We start from the raw sequence: 21,288 nt of genomic DNA on the forward strand, positions 1-21,288 counted from the left end.
AATTCTTCTTGTGGGTTTCTTGAGCCATTCATGACCTAGCCAGTGCTGTCTGATAGAACTTTCTGCAATGAGGGGAAGCCTCTGTATTTGTGTGGTCCAGTGTGGGAACCACTAGTCGCATGTGGCCATCAACAACTTGACATGTGGCTTGTGGAACTGAGGGACTGAATTTATACTTTTATTTAATTAATTTTACATGAAATAATGTTACTATTTTAAAATCAATTTTAATTAAAGTTTAAATTTAAATAACCCCCTGTGGCTGGGGGCTGCTGTGTTGGGAGGTGTAGCTCTCGCCCTGCCTTCCTCTCCAGCCTCAACTTTCACCATGTTCTCCCTTGTTCTCTTCCTGGCGGCTTCTTTCAGACCCCAGGCCATGCTCTCTCTCACCTCAGGACCTCTGCACGTGTACTTTTCTCTACCTCAAAGTCCTTCGTCCCCAAACTCTTTGTTCAGCTAATGCCTACTTCTTCCGATGTCAGCTCGAACATCATTTCTGCAGACAACACCCTCAGATAACATCAGGTCTCACTGCTGGTGACCCTTATAGCACCCGGTTGTCTCACTCCTTGCACTGATCAGAGTTATGATTTTAGAGATACTGGGTGATTCTCTGGGTCTTTCTGCCCTGCTAGACAGACCGTACGCAGGGCCAGGGCCTGTGTCTTTTGACTGTTGTACGCCCCACGCTTGGCACAGTGCGGGCCCTCGGTAGAGATTTGGGGACTGAACAGATGGGGATATTGTTGGCTGAGGAGAGACATCCAACAAGCATGTCTGAGCACGTGGCAGATTATAAGAGAGTAAAGCAAGTCACAGGCGGCGTCTGCTGATGACCCCCGGCCTCCAAGCTTAAGACAAACAGTGCCCCTTGAAAAGCCCTGGACGTTACCCTGACACCCAACAGCCTCAACAACCCACACATCTGAGTAGAGGGGAAATGAGAGCTAAAAAATTCATGAGTGTCAACGAACGACTCAGCTACTAACACCTATGATTCATGACGGCTTCCTGAGCGGACAGCAGCTTCACCGCCTAACAGTGAGGAACAAGGCCCGGGCCTCCCTACCTGGCCACGTTCCTCCCTTGGAACACTTACCTTGGCCGAATAGTTACATCTATTTGTATGTTCGTAGATTACTGTCTGTTTCCTCCACTAGAATGTCAGATCCTGAGGCTCAGGGGAAGGCTCCTGCTTGTTTGTTCACCGCTTGTATCCATAGCATCTAGCATGGCACTTAACTTAATAAATGTATTGAATAAATGAATAAATTGACCAACGGGAACAGTGGAGGTTTAGAAGTGCTCAAGCGCTCCTGCAAGCACTCTCGCAGGGGCTGAGGCATAGCAGTTTTCAGGGGTCGGGTGCACCGAGCCACAGGGGGTATCTGCTGATGACCTACCAGCCAGCCGCCACACTTAGCAATCAGCCCTGATACCGCTGACAACTTTGGAACAGCTCACATGTGTCTGAAGAAACATGACAGGTGCTAGAAAATTCCTAAGTGTGATGGAGGGGTCATGTATCTGTGCTTCGCACATATGCCTCCTGAGCTGATGGATACCTGGTGGTGAGAAATGAAGCCTGGGCCTTACCCAGGCCAAGGAGAACACCTGATTCCTTGCCAGGGCTGTCCTATGTCTGTTGTCTAGGGTGGCTCCGCAGGTGTTCCGTGCTTCAGGGCACACTACAAGGGATGCACTCAGCACAGCCTCCATTCCCATCTCTAAGAGAATCCCCCTTCCTGCCACTCCCTGTGTCCACAAGACAGGTATCTGCCCAGGTCCTGCCCCAATGCAGTCCTGCCAAAGCTACAGAACTCCTGATGAGGGCGGAGACTTCAGCTACCTCAGCACCCCCACCCAGGTAGGTACCTGTATCCATGCCCTGGGCATCTCCTCCTCATTCTTGCGGTCTTGCTGAAGAGTCATTTCCACAGGGAAACCTGTCAGACACTCTCAAAGTCCCTTTCCCATACATCCCTTTGTAGCACTGATCAACATTTTAATGAAATTTAACTTGTTTGTGCATTGTTTCCAGGGGGCAAGGATCATGTCTACCTTGGTTGCTCCTATATCTCTAGTCACCATCCAGGGCTGCCATGTGCTTGGCTCAGAACCTTCTCAAGCTCCACAGCAGACTCTCTGGCTGTGATCAACCCCATGCAGGCACAAGCTGACAGCATCTCACCTCCTGCCACCTGGGCACCTCTTGCCCCTATGACTTCCCATGGACGCTGCTGCAGGGTCCTGATTGGCTCCCATGTCCCCCATGCAAAGCCCAGAAATGCATGGAAGTCAGGACCAGTGCGTAAACCTGTTCCTCATCCTCTCACCCTGAGAGATTGTCCTGAGACACAGTTTTAAAGGCTTTTCTGGGGGGCAGACTCGTGCATCGAACCATTAGTCATACTCAGTGGTGACAGCTCAGTAATGGGTCCTCACACTGGCTTCCCCTCCCTCCTGCTCCACTTCCCTGCTTCTCACTCGTCTTACATACTCCCTAACTAAGTAGCACTACCTAAGCCTCCGCCTCAGGCTCTGCTCGCCAGGAGCCCAGACTGAGACTTTGCTCCAGAAAGTTTTGTGGAGTGAAGGAAGGAACAGATGACCCTCAGCATGTTCTAGCTGCTCCCTCTGACCTCAGGTTCCCTCTTTACCCCTGAAGCTCTATTGCTACTTTGTGCCTTGTCCTCTCTTGCACCTGGTTGTCTGGCCCTTAAACCCCTGCCAGGCTCTTTCTAGTCCTTTCCCAGGCTGGTCTCTGCTTGCTGAGTCCTGGCAGTGGACAGTTCTGCCATGAATCTCAGTGCAGCTCCAAGTTCTTCTTGCATCTCTCACCTGCTTACCTGGTCATCCTCAGGCAGACCCTGAGCTTCTTCAGAGCTCTGGGCAACCTGGCTACCCTGACAAGTATCCACCTTTGCAGTCCATCCATTTCCCCTGCCTTCAACCACCTTGTCCCATCTAGGACTCTGAGCTCTCAACATGCCTCGCTTCAAAGCGTACTGGCTGCCTGACGGCGGTGGCTTGGCAGAGCCTTTCCTGGCCACACAGAGGTTTGAGAACCCTCCTAACACCAATTCATGCAGGCCAGAACTAAATCTGGTTCTTGATTGGAAGGCAGGGGACACAGTGGACGATGGGGTCATGGCCTTGACCCCAGACCCTTCCCTCACTCACTTTGGAGGGGAAGCTCAATGGTCATGACCCCACAGCCATGTCTCTGGGGAAGATGTGCAAGGCTGCGTGCTCGCTCACACATTCATCAATGCCCACTCTGTGTGTGCCCAGCCCTGTGCCAGGTGACGGGGCAGGAGCCAAGTAGAGTCCACTGGGCACTCACTGTCTGGAAGAAGCTCAGGCCGAGAAAATGGTACTTCAAGATTGGCGACCCTCTCTGCTCTGTGCTGTGTTATGGAGAGGCAGAGGGGACAGCTGAGCAGTGACATTTTTTTCATAGGGAAAGGAATGACATGCCAAGTCTATCCAGGACCATTCCTATTCCCATCTTGGTTCAGCCCCGTCTACGAGCCAGGGAACCCTCCTTACATATTTAGGTCAGACAATTAAGTTCACGAACTCATCCTAGAAAAAGTACTATATACCTCATTGCTGAACATCTATGGTCACCTTCAAAGTACTCCCCTTGGGAAGCTATGCACCAACACCAGTGCCTAGTCCACCCTTCAAAGCAATGCTGGAACTCTTGCTGGAATGGGCATCAGAGCTGTCGTCGTATTATCCTTGATGTCCTGAATGTCATGAAGATTTATTCCTTTCAATATTTCCTTTATCTTTAGGTAAAGAAAGAGGTCATTGGGGGCCAGATCAGGTGAGGAGGGAGGGTGTTCCAATACAGTTATTTGTTTACTGGCTAAAAACTCCTTCACAGACAGTGCCGTGTGAGCTGGTGCATTGTCATGATGCAAGAGCCATGAATTGTTGGTGAAAAGTTCAGGTCATCCAACTTTTTCACACGGTCTTTTCAGCACTTCCAGATAGTAAACTTGGTTAACTGTTTGTCCAGTTGGTACAAATTCATCATGAATAATCCCTCTGATATCAAAAAAGGTTAGCAACATCGTTGCAACAAGTTTGTGAATTTAATTGTCAGACCTCATACTATAGTGAGATGTAACAGGTAAAGATAAAAGAACAAATGGCTTCCTGTGGCCTGGAGGACATTTTTGCATCCCCGTAAGGACAGGTTCCTGCTCCCTCTCCTCCCTGCCCACTCTGCCCCTCTGATTCAAGGGCCAAGAGAGCAGCCAGGACAGGATTCCTGGGTCTCTGAGAACAAAGTCTGCAGGAGGCCAGGCCAGGAGCACACAAGAGGGTGACCCTGTACCCTCAGGAGATTACACTCGTGCCAACTCGTGGACACTGTCCATTTGAACTCCCTGCCACTTGTGACCCTCTGTTCATATCTGTCCAGTGGCCTCTCGTTTGGCCTCTGTCACCCATGCTCTCCTGGTTCTCTTCCCTCCTCTGACCTTGCCAGCTCAGGTGTCTTGTGGAGTTTTCCTTTTCATCTCCTCCTCGCACTTTCAGGCAGTTCAGGGTCCCACCCCAGGTCCTCGTCTCTTCTCCCCCAGCAACCCCCGTCTCAGTCTCTGTCTCTCAAGGTTCTCCCTGAGGCTGTGCTGATAACTCCCAAATTTCTCTCTGAGTGTCCAGCCATATGACCAGGAACCCAGTGGGACCCCAAGCCCAACATGATCTCAGTACCTCTCCTAAAATCTCTACTTTTCCAGGAGGCTCTTATCTGGCAATGACACCACTAGCTCCCCAGCTGTCCAAGCTAGAACTTCACACCTTGCCCTTGAGTCCTCCCTTTCCCTCATCTCCTTCACTCAACCAATCACCAATCCCATCAATTCTACCTGCTCATCTCCATTCTGTGCCATCTACTTTCCCCTTTCCAAATACAAAATGCTGAAGCCACCACGCTCCCCTTCACCTAGGTCCAGCGATGGCCTCCGGACTGGCTCTGGGTTAGCACAGTGATTTTCCTCAAGTGCCAATTGATGTCACCCCCTTGCTTCACACCTTTCAGTTGTGCCTGGTAGCTCTCAGGATTAAAATAAAATCCCCCAGTTTAGCACCCAAGACTCTTCAAGGCTTGTCTCTTGCCCCCTTTCTTTAGTAGCAGCCTCTCCGCTTAGATTTAGACTCTCTATGCGTATAGCTCTACCTCTACACTCCCCAGCAGGATCCTGGGCACCTGGTGCCAGGACAGAAACTCTAGGTGGCAGGTGTCCATTGGGACCGGCCAGTGTCCCAAGTAAAGTAAGGGGTGATGCACTGGTGTGTGCCTCAGTTCCCTGTGAGTCGGATCAATGTGAGTCAGCTGCTCCTAGATGGATTCAGAGGGGCAAGGCCTAGATCCCAGATCATTGTGGCCACCAGGGTGACCATGGCTGGTGAACCAGCTTTCCCAATGCTATCACTTTCACCCGTGTACATACTTTAGACACGTACATTCCCTGCTCTTGGTAGGAATGCTGATGAGCAGGACAGCTCCCACGTACTGAGCATTTACTGGGTGTCAGGCAGTCTGCTAAGTGGTTTTTGCACCGTATTTCATTATCTCTTCCCAAGAACCCTAGGCAGAAGGGTTATTAATATTATTCCTATTTCATAGATGTGGAAATGGAGGCCAGAGAGATTGAAGAGCTTTCCCGCTGTTGGCTAAAATGGGCTAAACCTGGAATTTGAATATCAAAACACATGGGAGCAATTTAGAGGCATGGATGTGAGTAGAAGGCTTTTGAGTGAGGGGAAACAAGAGAGAGCAGGCAGTAAAAATGGAGAGACTGAAATCTGGGAGAGAGATAGGGTGATGGAGAAATCACTGCTCTGTCCAATCTCGTTTGTTGCTCCCATGGTTGGAGATGACTTGGGGAAGGTGTCAGCAGGAGGCGGATCACACTCTTAGGTGCCCCATCTTCCTCCATAACCTGGCTCTTTGGAAGGCCCCGTGGCATGGGACAGAGGTGAGCAGAGTGTCAGGGAAAGACTTCTTACGTCCTGCTGGTCAGAGGCGCCACCCAGGGCCTCCACATGGGCCTCCGGGGGCAGATCTGTCCCAAGGCAGCATTCATCACTTTTACGTCTACGTTCAGATCCCTAATAAGGAAGTAATAATATTGCCAAGCCTTTAGCGCACTTTCTGTGAGCTAGTGAGAAGACTAATTATCTGACGACACTAATAAATGGTTATGATGTTATTAAAATTGGCACCAAGCTAGGATTAATAAGCTCATCAATTGTAAGGAATCAGGTTTAACAAGGTCCCCTGCATGTCCTCTCAGGGCCTGTGGCTTCGACGGAGACGGGGCAGCCTGGAGGCCGTGAATGACGCCTCCTTTCCCTAGCTGAGTGTCAGCTTAGGAAGGGCTGGCTGCTGCTGGGTTTTTTCTGCCTCACCCCTTTGCAAGCAGCTCCTCAAAGCTCTTGGATGGCTGGAGATACTGTGGGTGACAAGACTGGTATCCGCCCTGCTCACGCCAGCATGTGGCCTCCCTTCCCCACCCTCTTCCTCCCCAGCAGGCCCAGAAGCCACCTGCAGCCCCATACTCCAGAGCCCCGCTCACAAGTGCATGGGGAGCCAATAAATGGAGATGCCTCTGGGGCCTGCTGACTAATTTCCATAATAATTACAGTTATTACTAATAACAGTGACAACACCACTCCTTCTAATTTATACTGAATTCCACAACCTAGGAGCTGCTTCCCCATCAGTTGTCTCTGCAGAGTCACACAACCAGCTGGAAGGAACGCAGGGCAGGTATTATTACTCTCACTGTAGACTTAGGAAACAAGCTCAGGGCAATAAAGGGAATTCCTGAAGCCCCTCTCCCCAACTTCAAAGGAATAACCGTAATGATAAGAATAAAAATAATAAGAGCAAGTACTGACATGGTACCGACAGTGCAATGCACATAAATGAACTTACTTAGTCTTCACAACAGCCTTATGGGGGAAGTTCTGTTATTATCACTCCCATTTTACTGATGAGGAAACGGAGGCACAGAGAGGTTAAGACACTTGCCCAGAAGCACCCAGCTAGTAAGTGGCAGAATAGGAACCAAGCCCAGCCCAACTTCATACACTTTAACATTAGCATTTCCTGTCAGTCTTCCCATGGAGCCTGATTCCCTGGGGCCTAGGAAACGACTCCATCTGTCACATTTTGCTTGAGCCTTTTTGCTCTGAGCTCCAGCCTCCTCCCCACTCCAACCTCCAAGGTCCCCATGAAGCAGCTCCCCTCCTACAGGGGCAGGAAGGCTAACACAAGGCCCACATACTGCCTGCTCTCACACTGAGAGGCTAAGTGAGCATAATCCCTCTGGCTGACCTACAGCATGAACCTTCCTCTGGCCTGGCTCTTTGTAGAGGTCAGAGCGCAGCCCTTCAGAAGCAGAGAGCCTCCAAAGAGCACTTACTAGTAGCTGGGACCTTCAACTCTCTCTGCCCCAGCTTCCTGGTCTGTACAATGGGTGGTGGTAACAGTACCCGCCTCACTGGGCTATTGTCAGGATAAATGACAGAAGGAACATGAAAGGTCCAGTATAGCTCAGGTCCATGCCGTCCTCAGCAGGTCTTTGATAGAAAATGCTTCTGGAGAGTTGAGGGCCCTGAGCTGGAAGGCAGGTAATGTTTATCATGTGCCAGGTGAGCCTGTATAAATGGCACCTCATTTAATTCCCGCAACAACCACAGGAGCTATGGTAATTGCTAATTACTTCTATTTTACAAGTGAAGAAATTGAGGCTCAGTGACATTGATGAACTTATCTGGTTGCACATCTATTAGCCAGTAAAGCCAAGACTTGAACCCCAGTCCAGCCTGGGCTCCCACCTACAGTGATATGTGTGCTCCCTGCATCTTACAAACCTCCCTCCTACTGAGGGCTGGCTGTGGGCTGGGCCCTGCACCGAACGCTTCATGTCTGGCATCACAACAATCCTATAAGAAAGGAGGAATTATACCCATTGACAGATGAGGGAGCCACTTAGGGAGATCCAGGAACGTGCCCCCGTTTACATAGCCAATGAATGAAGAAACAGGATTCGAACCCAGGGCCTCCTGCCTCCCCTGCTGTGGTGTCTCTAGACTGTGGCTTCTCTCTGTCTTTCTCCCAGGTCCCACAAACCCCAGGCGCCTCCCACCACCGGCTCCCTTTCCCGAAAGCTCTGCCTGCTGCTTCGACTCCTTCCTCCCAGGGTCCTCTGCCATCTCCGGCAGAGTACGAATTTGCCCTGTTGGCACCTCCCTGCGGAGCCTTGTTCATCCATTCATTCCAGCCCTTGGTCCCCTGGACCTCTGTCTCCCCACTGGACCCAAAGTTACTCAAGACAATGACAGATCAAACTCTGTCTCAGAGTTTGGTGAAATATTTTGTAATGCCACTTGGCCCACATGGCAGAGGCATCCTTTGGCAGCTCTTAAAGGAGCAGGAGGCAGTGAACCTCCAGAGCGAGCTCATCAAAGACACTGGTGGTACCTGCTGTGAGTCAGAAGTGGCCAGTGTGTGTGTGTGCGTGTGTGTGTGTATGTGTGTGTGTACGTTTATATGGAGGCAAGTATCTGGAAGTTGGGACCATGAACAAGGCAGGCCTGAGAGAGCTGGGTCTCCCTCACCCAGGTCATAGCCTTTGTTTCTATCTTCCCTGCCCCCCAGGGCCCTCGTCTGCCAAGATGCCACATGCGATGTGCACACAGGATTTGGCCATGACTTCCGGGCGTCTCCAGCCCCACTTACGTGGTCGATGAGCTCCTTGATCATGCCGTTCCACTGGCCCTTGTCATCCTGCGCCCCGTACTTGCCGTCCTCCACCAGCCGGATCTCGTAGGAGAAGCCCAGGATGTGGGCCAGTTCCTTGAGCAGGTCAACGCAGTAGCCCTCGAACCGGTCATTCCCAAACAGGGTCTTGTCGGACTTCCGGAACATGACAAACGGCTCCTCCTGCAGGGACAGACAGGAGAGGAGCTGAGGAGGCTGAGTGGGTGGGGCGGCCGGCCGGGACTGGAAGCTCTGCGCCTGTGTTGTTCTAAAAAGCAAAACAAACCTTTGGGTGGCTTAGATTGATGGCAAAGCACATTTCCTGAGAGCCAACTCTGTGCTTCCACCTACTGGCATCCCTGGCATGAGGTAGGGGCTCAGGAGCTATTTATTGATTAATTGTCTAATGGTCACAGAGCTAGTAAGTGGTGGAACAGGGATTTGAACTCAAGACTGATTCTGAATCCCATGCTCTGTCTGCTGCACCATCACCACAGGCCAGTGGTTCTTCAGGTGTGCTCCCTGGACCAGCAGCGTCTGCAGCACCTGGGAACTTGTCAGGATGATACATTCTCGGCCCCCACCCAGACACTGAACCAGAAGCTCTGGGGCGGGGCCCAGCAGTATGTGTTGTAAGAAGCCCTCCAGGGGATTCTGATGTTGGCTCAAGTTGGAGCACACCGCTGCAGAAGGCCCATCATCAAGTATCTTCCCTGATGTCTCTCCCAACTCCTATTTAAAAGATTAGATCTATACACTCCCTGATACTGCTCTCTTTCCAAGGATATCAGTCCCCAGCATTAGGACCTGCCAGGTGAGTGGTTCCTGATAACCATGATAGCTTGCATTTGTAAGTGGGTGTGCTGGGCACTAGTAAATCAGCAAATGAGATAGCAGGGGTGGAGGGCCTAGCACAGAGCCAGCCCAGCAAAGCAGGAGGGCTCAAGACACAGTAGTTGGTATTCCCTCATCTAACCTTAATTTCAACCTTCTGGGGTTAGATACTAATAATCCCATTTTATAGGAGCAGAAAGTGAATTCACAAGAATAAGGGACTGGTGTGAGCTCACCTGTCCTCTAGAGAGAGAGGACCTGGACTCAGACTGGTGTCGCCTCTCTGTGCCAGAGGCCCTGAGTTGCCAGGCATCTCTCCCTGAGGGGCAGGGGTCCTTAGAGGATAGCTTGTGGGGCAGAGCACAGGTGACAGCTACTGCATGTCAGGCTCCCTCCGTCCTAGGTGATGGGGAGCCAGTGAAGGGTTTTGAACAGGGCACAACTCTGATATCTCATTTAGACGCAAACCCGTGGTAAGCCTGCAAAGAATCACTGGGAGAGGAGGCAGGAAAAACAGTGGAAAGTAGCTATTGACCTTGTCCCACTGGAGAAACCCAGAGTGAGGAGCTGAGGGATCCAACATGGCAGAATCCAGGCCCACGGGATTGTTCCAGAATCCAGGCCCACATCCAAGTCCATGATTCTGCTGGTTCCATGCACCCGGCTTCACTTACCTATCCCCATCCTGAGTCTGTGGTGGGCAAGCTGAACTCTTAGCAAACTCAGCATTTATTGAGTTCCTGCTATGTACAAGGCACCAATTTAAAATCTTTCTCACAGGCTGTTTCATTTAAGCCTCACAAGCTTGCAAGATAGGTGACATTATTCCCATCTGATAGATGAGAAAACTGAAGCTCAGAGAAGGTCAGTAAGTTGCCCAAGGTTGCACAGGAGTTGAACTACAGTCTGATAGAGTTCAGTTCTAATTCTTCCTGCCTGTGGCTCCTCAGTCTCTCCATGGGGCTTAACTTTCCCCAAAGTCACTATGGCACATCCATGTGTCAGAATGCCTCAAGCCTGCAGCTGATGGGCAACAACCAGTAGCTTTCCGAATGCATGTGTACTGGGAATCTCATGAACACAAGCCCACAAGAACGGCACACACTTAATTATGGAGATATCGCACCAATCTCTCAACTGGCATGGCCATTCCTCTGACATGGTAGTGTGGGGTGAGCGATGAAAGACCCTGGTGGAGACCCTCATTGGAGGTCCTTGGGTGCAGAAACCCACCAGCAGCCTCTTGCCAGGGTCCTGCGATGGCAGGTGGGCTCCATTCTCTGGCCCTGGATCCCCAGCAATGCTGACTTTCAAAATCCCATCTCACCCACTACCGATTTACTCCAGATTTTCAACAGTCCTTTGGGTTGCTTCAGAGAAGGAGCTAGGGAGTGTCTGAATCCCCAAGACGTTTCTGCCTCTCCAAGGATTCTGAGAAAACCACTTCTCAGTCTAACCGGGTAGAAAGCTGGGTCCCTTGGCTAGACTCCATGCTGAACCTCAGAGATTCCTATCCCCACACTCCAACCAAGTAGGCTGATGACAGGACTGGAGAACAGTCCTTTCCTTTCCCACGTGGGGCCAGGAAAGGTGCTGGGGTTTCGTGAAGGAATGGGGACTTTGGCTAGTGCAAATTCGCCTCTGGGAAGGGGCTGCCCTGAGCCCTGGCATGGGGCCTGGTGAGCAAGGCTGGCCTGGAGTTTCAGCCCTAACTCATCCTTTTGGCTGGATGCTCTTGTGCAGTGAACGAATCGCACCATGACACCTGGTGGCCCTAATGGTAGCTCAAGAAAATATTTGCAGAGAAGGTATCATCTTTCCCAGGGCAATTATCAACCACACACAGATTCTTGGGCAAAATCTACCTTCCTCTGTAACATGGGGATAAGACTTGAACCTACCTTACCGGGTTGATGTGAGGATTAAATGAGTCAATCTATGAAAAGCACTTAGACCAGTGCCTGGCAAATATAAACTGCCAATATTATTATCGTTATTACTTAATTTTATTGTTACTAATATCTATATCACCTTCTTTTTGTGTGTGGGGTGGCCTGTCACCACAGTGAACTTTCCAGCCTAGAGACCATGCCCAAAGTCACCAAAGGTTAAAAATCATCACTGGCAGTAGAAAACCATTTTGGGAAGGTCTCTGAGGTAGCTCACTTCCTGACCCTCTCTCCATGCCTTCCCTGGCCCTATCCTCTAAAATTAGCCCTTCATTTGTGAAGCCACCCCGGCCCCGGAATCTATACATCTCCATATAAATATGCTACTTTTGGAGCAGCTGTAAAATGCCATTAATTTCGGGAAGTGCTGTGCGGATGGCATACATATTTAACAGCCAAAGCCCAGAGCATTAAAACGGTGCTCGCCTTAGTAATGTGTCTCTAGACCTGCAACATTTCCTAGGGGGTAATTCTGAACTCCGCCAACTACTTATTCATGGACTATTTCACAATTTATTACTGGAAATGTCCAGACAGCCAATTCACAAGCTCTCTCGGCTGCTAATCGATTGCTCGGTGAAGGTGCCCTCAATTTCATAACTTCACGCTCTCCTATTGCTTTGGGAGAACAGCTGAAGGAGCAGGGGTAATATTTCTCTTCAACAAGTCACAGGAAACAGGGGTCCAGAAAAATAACCTTTTCTGACTATTTGTTGCCAGGGCTCTTAGTCTAGTTTCTCTCTGATCGCTTATACCCATTTGAAAGCTGGACCCTGTGCTAAGTGACAGGACCTGTGGAGTTGGAAGAGGGGGGGTCTTTGGGGGAAGGATTCAGGGGTTAGCTACCTGACAGCTATGCTCCTAAACCCCCTTCCAACCTAGGCAATATCCACACACATCCACACACACATGCACATGTGCACACAATGCCACTGGCACAGATACAACACATTTTTGAATGTTCTGTCTGCCTAGCCCTGTTCAGACATACAGGCCGAGGACACTGGACCCAAGACCTTGGCTTTTGCCAGTTAAAACAAGAACAGAGTAATAGGTGTCCTGCCCTCCCAGCGGTGAGGCTTAGTATGGTTCCCCCTGCCTGGGATGGCTCTCCCAGCCCACATCTTAGCCTCCCTGAACTTCTCCTGTCTCACGGCTGGGTGCCGGGGGTCCACCTGCCTGAAAGTTGAGTCTACGTGGGTCACGATGTGCACACGACACAAATACACCAACTGGTGCGTATCCAGACACACGTGCATAGCGGTCTCACACCCACACACATGCCCAAGTACATGCTGACACCGCTGCTCACTTCAGCAGTCAAAAGAACACTGAACCTTCAAAAGCGAGGCCCCTAGGAGCGAGTTGGGTGTGCTTTCTCGGTGTGTGAGCGGAGGTTTGGGCGGATGAATTTTTCATGAGCTCATGGAAGAGCAGAACCAGAACAGAGGTAGGGGCCAGGCAGGGAGAGGGTGGGGGAGGGCAGGCTTCCAGGCTCCTAATGCTACTGTGACTGCCATAGGAACGGGCAAGGCTGCCTGCGGCAGTGAGGAGCCAGAGAGAGTGGGGTCAGGGCTCTCTCCATCTGTGTGTCCACGGTAAGGCACCCCTAACCCCAGGGTTCAGGATAGGGGAGAGGTGGGATTGGATATAGCCCACTCAGAGACACTGCCCTGTACCACCTCCAGATTGCAGGGTTCTTGGGGCTAGCCCTGTTCGCTAAGCACAAAGCTGTTGGCTCTTCCCGTACTCATGCCTTATACTTACCTGCCTGTCACTCAAAGCGCTGTTGCCCTGACAACACACTCCAGAACTGTAGGACCCCAGTGTTCTCAGCGGGTGGTGCTGGCCCTGCTTTCAGGTAGCTGAGCTCTGGGCTGGGTTTCCAGCCAGAGCAGCTGGGCCGGGCCACTGCCCACAACTGGTGCAGCTGCCCCAAAGAGCCCATTCCTGGGGCATCCCCAGGGCTCAGGGACATGCTGACCACGCTGAGACATTCTGGCACATTTCCCAGTGTCTAGAGCAGTTCTAGGTCTTCAGGGGGCCCGAGGCCAGTCCTTGAGCGGGAGTGGCATCTCTCTCTCAGAAGACTCCCAGGAAGAACATCTGGGTCAGCAGCCATGTGAGAAGTCAAGGCCATGGGGGCTGGAGGTAGGGAATCATCACACGTCAGGGCCAGGAGCTCAGACCTTGGCCGAGGCAGTGGATGAAGTGGTGGCTGGGATGCGGAGTTTTACATACTCTAAGGACTAGAGCTACCAGGGACTGGAGGTCACAAACCCTACTGCCTTCAGGGGCCAGTCAGGAAACCACATAAAAGGAAGCCTTCTATAAACAATAGGGAGTAGTGGGGTCTGTGGTGAGCCAGGGAATGCCCACTGGGCATCAAATACAAGTTCAAAGTTTATAATGCACCCTGTGCTAGAGATAAGCCCTGTGCCCAGGGCCAGGTGTCAGTCTTCAGTGAAATTCAGGGCTGTGCTTGTGGACAGAAGCAGAGGTTTTCCTAGAAGTGTCACTCTGCATACTGCATTCAACGCGAGCTTCCCGGGGACTGGATTTGTAATCAATAACGATAGGAATTGAAAACAATGGCAGCTATCACTTAGACAGCGGGCACTATATTGATGAATCATTATTCCTCGCAACTCTGTAAAGTAGGTACAATTATTATCACCTCTTTTTCAGATGGGAAAACTGAGGTACAGAACGGTCCAGCAATTTTCCAGGCCCTCCGGCTCGTGCACAGCAGAGCCAAGACAAATCCAAAGTCTGTGCTCTTAACCATCAGTCTTGCCCCTGCGTCCCCTGCGTGCTCACAGGGCGTGACCCCAGGAGTTTTGGGCTCATGTTTGCCTGGATGAGGGGCAGTGAGACAGATGGAGCTGTGTCCAGGCTCTGGGCCAAGAGGGGCTTCTCTCCTTCCCGGTCCTGCCGGCTCCCAGGTGGGACCTCCTGTGAGCGACTGAGTACAGCAGGTCGGTTGGGAGCTTTGCAAGAAGCTGCGAGTTATTGACCGTGAAACTGCTAGAAGAGCAGGGCATGTCTGCTGGATTCTGCCTCTGCTGGTGTAGGAAAAAATCCCCTGTGCCTTTGCAGAAGGGTCTTATGCCCTTGAAATCAGGCTGCTGCCATTTTAATAAAATGTAACGCTGTGTTCTTTCAAAGGGTGTGTATTTTGCATTCTTTTGGCATGTTATCTTTAGCTCACCTCTTATTGCTAGAATATTGTTTTGTGGCTAAATCATCTTAGCTCATTTAATCATTTCTCCTCCTAATCTCTTAAAACATACTAGTTTTACCTTTTTAAAATCTTGTCTTCTGAAATGTGTTTTATTTATTTATATCTCACATTTTATGCAGCTCTGCTTTTAATCTTTTACCACCTTTTTATTATTTTATTTTTACCCTTTTATATTTTTGCTTTGTCACACTTTTATCCTTTTGCTTTCTGACATTCTGGTTTTACATTTTTTTACCTTGTCGAGCCAGAGCTGTTAATTATTTATTTTAATTTTTCGTCTTTCTTGATAGCATTCCTTTTTATCTCATTCCTTATTTCAGTCTTTCTCTTTATTATTTCCCTTTTAACCTTTTTATTTTGTTCTCTTTCAACTCTCCTTTTATCATTTCTATTTTTATCCATATCAATGTTCCTTTAATTGCTCATCGGGCTTCACATCAGATTAGAAATCCCTTTGCTTCCTTTGTTTCTTTTTAATCTTTTAGATTTTTTTTGTTTTTACAAATTTTCCCCCTGTTCTTAATGAGATCTTTTGACTCACTGGTTTTAGCAGTCAGATTTTTTTATATTTTTAGTTAACAAAAAGTCAATCAATAAAGGCAGGCAGGATGTATAATTATTTGGAAGATGCCATTGGGGGGGGGGTCTCATCCCAAATTGGGGGGAGGGGAAGATGTCTCCCCAGGCCTCTCATTCTGGCTCTGTCCACAGCGTGTCCAGAACCCCCATTAGGCCTCCATCACCTTTAACGTAGATCCTCTCAATAGTCATAACCCTGGAGACGGGCTGAGACCCACAGGCTACAGTTGCTGGCTAGAAGCCAATGGTGGCCCTGGTGTCTGATGCTCACTGGGGTTCCTGGGAGAATGGGGTTTAACTATTATACCCCTTCCTACATCCCTTCCTTGCCCACCAATCACACTAGAATCACACTAGAGGGAAGACACAGGACCATCCAGTCAGGCCTGGCTGAGCTCCCTCTGCTGGGAGGCAGGTGGGGCCAGCCTTGTATGAGCCCCGAGGAAGGGCCCAGGGTGGGGTGCCCAGCACTGCTCCCAGGCTCCATCCTGTCCTATGGCAGCCTTAGGTACACTCCAAATAGGTTGAGCTCCCCTACTTGTTTTAGAGAATGACCTCACCACCTGGTCCTTATAAACATTTTGCTTTATTATAAGGAGAAGCTGCCCGGGGCCAGAATTGTCCTCAAAGGGTCTTTGGTCAGAATCCACCAGGCTGTGACCTGGCTGCCTCCCCCAACATGGCCCAGTGTGGGTCCCCAGGAGCCGTGCTCTGAAAGGGTGGGTCCTGAGTCCTGCTGCAGAGCACAGGTCAACCCTCCTTCCTTCTAGCTCGTTGTGGTTCTTACTTAGACTTCAGGCTCCAAGAGTGAGTGGGGGTGAGATACAGACACACAGGCCTCTGCAGAAGGACTGGCCAAGCAGCTCTCAGACAGGCATGACGTCTGACTGTTCTGCCTTTGGGAGGAAGCCACTCAGTCACCTCCTGGGGTCTCTGGCCTGTGGCCATGAGCAAATTGCTATGTTCCAAAAGCTCTCGGAGAGCTGTCCGAGCGACCCTCAATGTTCCCACCGTCCTGCAGTTCCACCCCCCCCCCCCCCCCCGCCCAGCCTTCCAGCAGCCTCATAAGAGGTACCGGCAGATACTGGGAGGGGCAATGGAGGGGTCTCTCCAGCCCCAATGGCCACCTTGCCCTCAGGTCAGATAGTCCCTTCTTCTGCAGGGCTGCAGGCTCTTACCAGCACTGTGGTGACGATAAGTGACCGATTTGTCAGAGAGTCAGTGACGTTAGGGCCTCGGCCTTTGGCGACCTCTGTGATGTTGAGCCCCTCGGCAGGACTCCACACCCCAACCTGGGTGAATAGACAGACAGAGAACACAGTGCTGAGTCCTAGTCTCTCCATCCTGTCTTCGCACCAGCAAGCCCATTTCAATCCCCTGCTCCATGACCATCACTGCCATGGCGAACATGTTTTGAACTAACATTTCTGACAGCTCTGCTGCCTCCCTCCTGCTAGGAGGAGGCCCTCAACGTGTTGAATCTCTTGAATTCTGCCACCTCCCCCTTGGTAGCAAACCCTTCACAGCTGAAGGGGAAAATGCAGAGGGAGAGGTGAACACAAGGGAAGCCCAGTGGAAACTGACCTGGTGTGGAGTTGATGCCCTGAGGAAATCAGGGGTCCTGGGTCAGGGTCAGGCCCTCCGCCGGGGCAGTAACTCTCAGCCTGGTGGGCCTCCCACCTCCTGGGGAAGGCCCTGGGCACCCAGCTGCTCACTCACAGGGTCTCAGCCCAGTGCCAGCTCTTGGGCCAGATACCCTCCAAAGCCCAGGACAGGGCCTGGCGTAAAGGAGATGCTCGCTCACTAAGCGTGTGTGGGATGAGTAAAGGGACGAGGCGATGTGCCACACGCACAAAGGCAGGCTGGGCAGGAGGCTGGTCTTTGTAGCTGTTTCGGGGGTGGCGGAACAGAGTAGATGACCCTTGGTGGGGGCCTTGGATGCCACTGGGTTTGCAGGCAGTTTGCCTTGTGGTTTTACTTCTAAAGTTGGCAGACACCCTGGCCAAGGTGGCAGAATCTCTGTCTCTACAGTGAGGCTGGAGGGAGGCAACAGAAGATCAAGCTTACAAAGCATTCTGAAGCCCTGGGCCTCTTAAAGGTCCCTTTGGACCCAATTCTGCCCAGCCCTGCCCCCATCTCAGCTCCTCTCTCAAGGACAGTTTTGGGATGCCCATTCTGTCCTTGGCCCAGTTGTGGGGAGGGGGTTCCTCAGGAAACTTAATCAATTAAATAGAGAGGCCAAGTGCAAACACCCCATTAAGAGAGCTGTGCAAGGCTGATAGCAGAGAGACATGTAATTATGCTCGGGTAATTCTGCCTTAATCCTCCCAAAGCCACCGGCTGGAGCTGGCTGGATCAGCTATGACCCAGCTTAGCAAACACAAGTGATGATGAGAGGCAGAGTGGCTGCATTTGGGGGCTCAGCACACTCTCCAGGCAGGATCTCTGTCTGTGCAGACCTCCCAGGGCGAGAGGAGACAGAGACAGTGTGAAAGAGGCTCTTTTCTCAAGGGGGCCGAGCTCAGCCTGCGGGTCCCTAGCAGCATGCCTGGGTGTAGGAGGCACTCAACCAACATCCGTCTAGAGGCCAAATGAATAGCGGGAACCCTTGCCGCAGCAAGCAGCTATTGTGTTCCAACTGTATGCCCTGCTAGACACCAGGTGCCACAGGCACATGAGAATGGTTAGGACTGAGGAGGACCTAGCATGCAGTTTCTCTGCCCAGAATCTGGAGGGCTGAGACCAGGAGCCCCTGGTGGGAGCCTCTATAGGTCGGCCTTAGTACAGGTATAGTACAAGTTTTCTGGATATTATCTATGGTTAGTTTGTACCAGTTCCTGGGAGAAGGATGGTGTGGGTGGGCTGAGAGGGAAAGAGCGCTCTGATGACCAATGATTGACTCCAGCCACAGGTACAGGAGTGGGAAGTGGTGGCACGTGTGCCATCTAATTGCCACCCTTAGAATTTCAGGCGATCCCCAGAGATGGCTAGCTGAGAGAACAAAAACGAGACAGCTACTGGAGTGAACACTATATTACAGCAGTACTGCTCGAGGAAGAAGGGAGATCCCTAGCACTGGGGAGTTTAATAGAAGCAGAAGACTGCTTAATGAGAACTCATACAGTTTGTATAAGGTTGGACCGATTGGCCTCAAAGATTTTAGGAGCAGAGGCCACAGTCCGTCCTTAAGGGATCTATGCTGTTATTTGGCAGGAAAGAGTTGCAGAGTTATGGTGAGGTTTCCCTGGCCAGCCCTCCCCAGCACAGTGGCCCCATGGGTCCGTGGGAAACTTAGGAGTGAATGGAGAAACCTTGGCCACAAGGTGCAATCCAGGCAGAGCCAGATCTGTGCCAGAGGGAATGAACCAAGAAGACAGAGGTCACTCCTGCAACCAGGGCAATGGAGATGGGTCACATGCGTGAAGGCCCTAGAAGTACAGGAGGGAGGGAGAGCGACTGAGGCAGTGGAGACGAAGCCTGGAGAAGCAAGCTGGGGCATTTCCTGGAGAACCTTAAAGGCTGGGAGAGGGGTTGCAGCTCACTGACGGGGCACTGGGGAGCCATGGGCAGTTTCAGAGCAGGGTAGAGCTGTGCTTTGGGAGCCTTCACCTGGAGGTGGGAAACGAGGTGGGAGTGTCAAAATCATCCAAGGAACAGGCCTGAACCACAGCGGGCAGGGTGGAGAGGAGAGGTACCAGGGACTCCTGAAGGCCCACCGGCATCAGAGCGGGCCCCTCCACTTCCTGACCTCTGCTCCCTGCATTTTGTACACCCCACTCCCACGGTTGGAGCAGTGCCCTGGTGGCTCCCAGGGACCAGCCTGCTGTGGAAGAGAGTGGCTGAGCTCTTGGCCCCGAGGTCCCAGGGGATACTGAGAATCGGGGCTAGTGTTTAATCCCCCTGCTCAGTCCAGCAGCCTGACTCTGACAGAATATGCTGAAGGTTCCCAGGGATCAGAAGTGACCCCAGTACGGACATTTCCGTGGTAGCCAGGTGGGATCCCTAGGCCCTGGCAGACCTGCTTTCCATGTCCAAACTCCGTGGAATCATAGAGGCCTTAGAAGCCTAGGGCAGTTCAGAAGCCATGTGTTTCAATTTCTCTCCAAGAGTAAGGGTCACTTTCAGATTCCCAGACAAGCAATTATTTTGTTCAATCATTGCTTAAATGCCTCCAGTGACAGTGAGCTCACCATTCCCCAGGCAGACATCTCCCTGGGCCTTAGAAAGTTTCTCTTACCCAAAGACATGTCTGTCCCACTGTCCCATGACAGCCCTGCAGGAATTTAGCGATAGTCTGTCTGGCCCATGAACCTTCCATTACTTTTCCCAGGCTAAGCATCCCCAATGGCTCTTGCTCCGTTGGCTTGGGTGTTAGCTGTGACCAGGCCACTGGGTTCTGCACCCCTCGTCTAACTAGGGCTTCATGTTGTCTGAAGGGCCAAGGCAGAGGCCACACTGGGTCACGTCGAGCCCCAAAGGGGCGGCTGCCTTGGGTCTTGCCCCTCCCTCTCCTGAGCCCACACACCTTCTCCAGGCCGTCCTCCTTCAGGCTGATGATGTCCAGATCGAAATCAGTCCGTAAGCCACTGGTTTTGTTGAAAACAATCCGTCCAGTTAATCCTTCCCATTGAGCCTGCCGGAGGAGAGAGGGCAGAGCAGCAATTCCTCGGGCTCATAAATCATCATTCGGTACAACTGTACAATGCTTCACTTTAATTACTCCTTGCACTGATACTGTTCCCCCAAGACCATGATTAATTAATAATCACCTCCATCATTGCTCGGGCTGTGGTGCGAGCCAGCGATTTCCATAAATTCTATTATGCTCTTTAGCCAGCTTTACATTTGTACCTTTTCGTGTACAACATTGATCTCGGACGTGCTCAAATGAGCCCCCGCCTTGAAGCCATGAGAAGGGGAAGCCCGCGTCAGATCCCCAGAGAGGGGCAGGGAGGCGGGTGGGCAGAGCGGGGGCCAGGGAGACCTACCGAGAGGCAGAAAAGCCAAGGGGCCAAGTGTGCCCTGGCTGGAAGACCAGACACTGGCGGTGGCCCTCAGAGAGCCAGGGGAGACAGAGAAGGTCACCCCTGCCACCCCCAGCCCCAGCCCTGTGCATCGTGATTAAGGACTGTGGCGTCAGAATGCTGGGTTCAACCGCAATTAGCTGTGTGACCTTGGGAATTTCATTGCACCTCTGTGCCTCAGTTTCCTCATCTATAAAATGGAACTAATAATAGTACCCATTTTACCAAAATGTGAGGAGGGTGAAATAAGTCCTGTAAAATACTTAGAATGGTGCCTGGTACAAACTGAGCACTGAATAAACTTTTTATGAGCATCGTTAACACAGAGGCAGGGAAAGGTTCAGGGAGGGCTCAGGACCCAAATAAAGGAAAGCTCCATCTTTTAGATCAGAGGTTGGCAAACTATGGGCAGGCCCAAACCAGCCCACTGCCTGATTCTGTAAACAGTGTCTTAGCTCCCAGCCATGCTATGTGTTTACCTATGGTCTTTGGCTGCTTTTGCGCTGCAACTTTGGAGCTGAATAGTTGCAACAGAGACCATCTGGGTTCAAAGCCTAAACTATTTATTATCTGGCCCTGTGCAGAAAACGTTTGCTGACTCTTGCTCTAGATAATCTCTCTCCCGTGGGCCCAGAGTGTTAGCTCTACAAGGTACTTCACACTGTGCCTGTCATGCATCCTCCACAGTGGCCCTGGCAGGCAATGATTCCCATTTCACAGATGAGGAAGCAGGCCCGGAGGGGCCCCAAGCTCACAGAGGGGATAAGAGGGTGAGTCAAACTGCAGCGGGGTGGGGTGGGGGTGGGGGTCCGAGGGCCCCCACCCCTCAGGCTGTAGCAGTTCCCTCCTCTCCCTCTTCCATGATTT

At 51.3% G+C, this 21,288-nt stretch overlaps 1 protein-coding gene across 2 annotated transcripts in view; it reads right to left on the reverse strand.

The window, feature by feature from the left end:
- GRIK3 (glutamate ionotropic receptor kainate type subunit 3) overlaps nucleotides 1–21,288 on the reverse strand; it is a 212,749-nt gene that overhangs the window by 32,611 nt on the left and 158,850 nt on the right. For both annotated transcript variants that reach the window (XM_074334406.2, XM_074334407.2), the window contains exons 8-10: nucleotides 19,923–20,030; nucleotides 16,576–16,689; nucleotides 8,771–8,974 (exon numbers count right to left, since the gene is read on the reverse strand). In XM_074334406.2, coding sequence (XP_074190507.1) covers nucleotides 8,771–8,974; nucleotides 16,576–16,689; nucleotides 19,923–20,030 — 426 coding nt within the window. The remainder of the gene's footprint in view (nucleotides 1–8,770; nucleotides 8,975–16,575; nucleotides 16,690–19,922; nucleotides 20,031–21,288) is intronic.

The sequence above is a fragment of the Rhinolophus sinicus genome, chromosome 14 (genome assembly GCF_057876585.1).
Source record: "Rhinolophus sinicus isolate RSI-liver-muscle chromosome 14, RSI-T2T, whole genome shotgun sequence".
NCBI classification, from domain to species: Eukaryota; Metazoa; Chordata; class Mammalia; order Chiroptera; family Rhinolophidae; genus Rhinolophus; species Rhinolophus sinicus.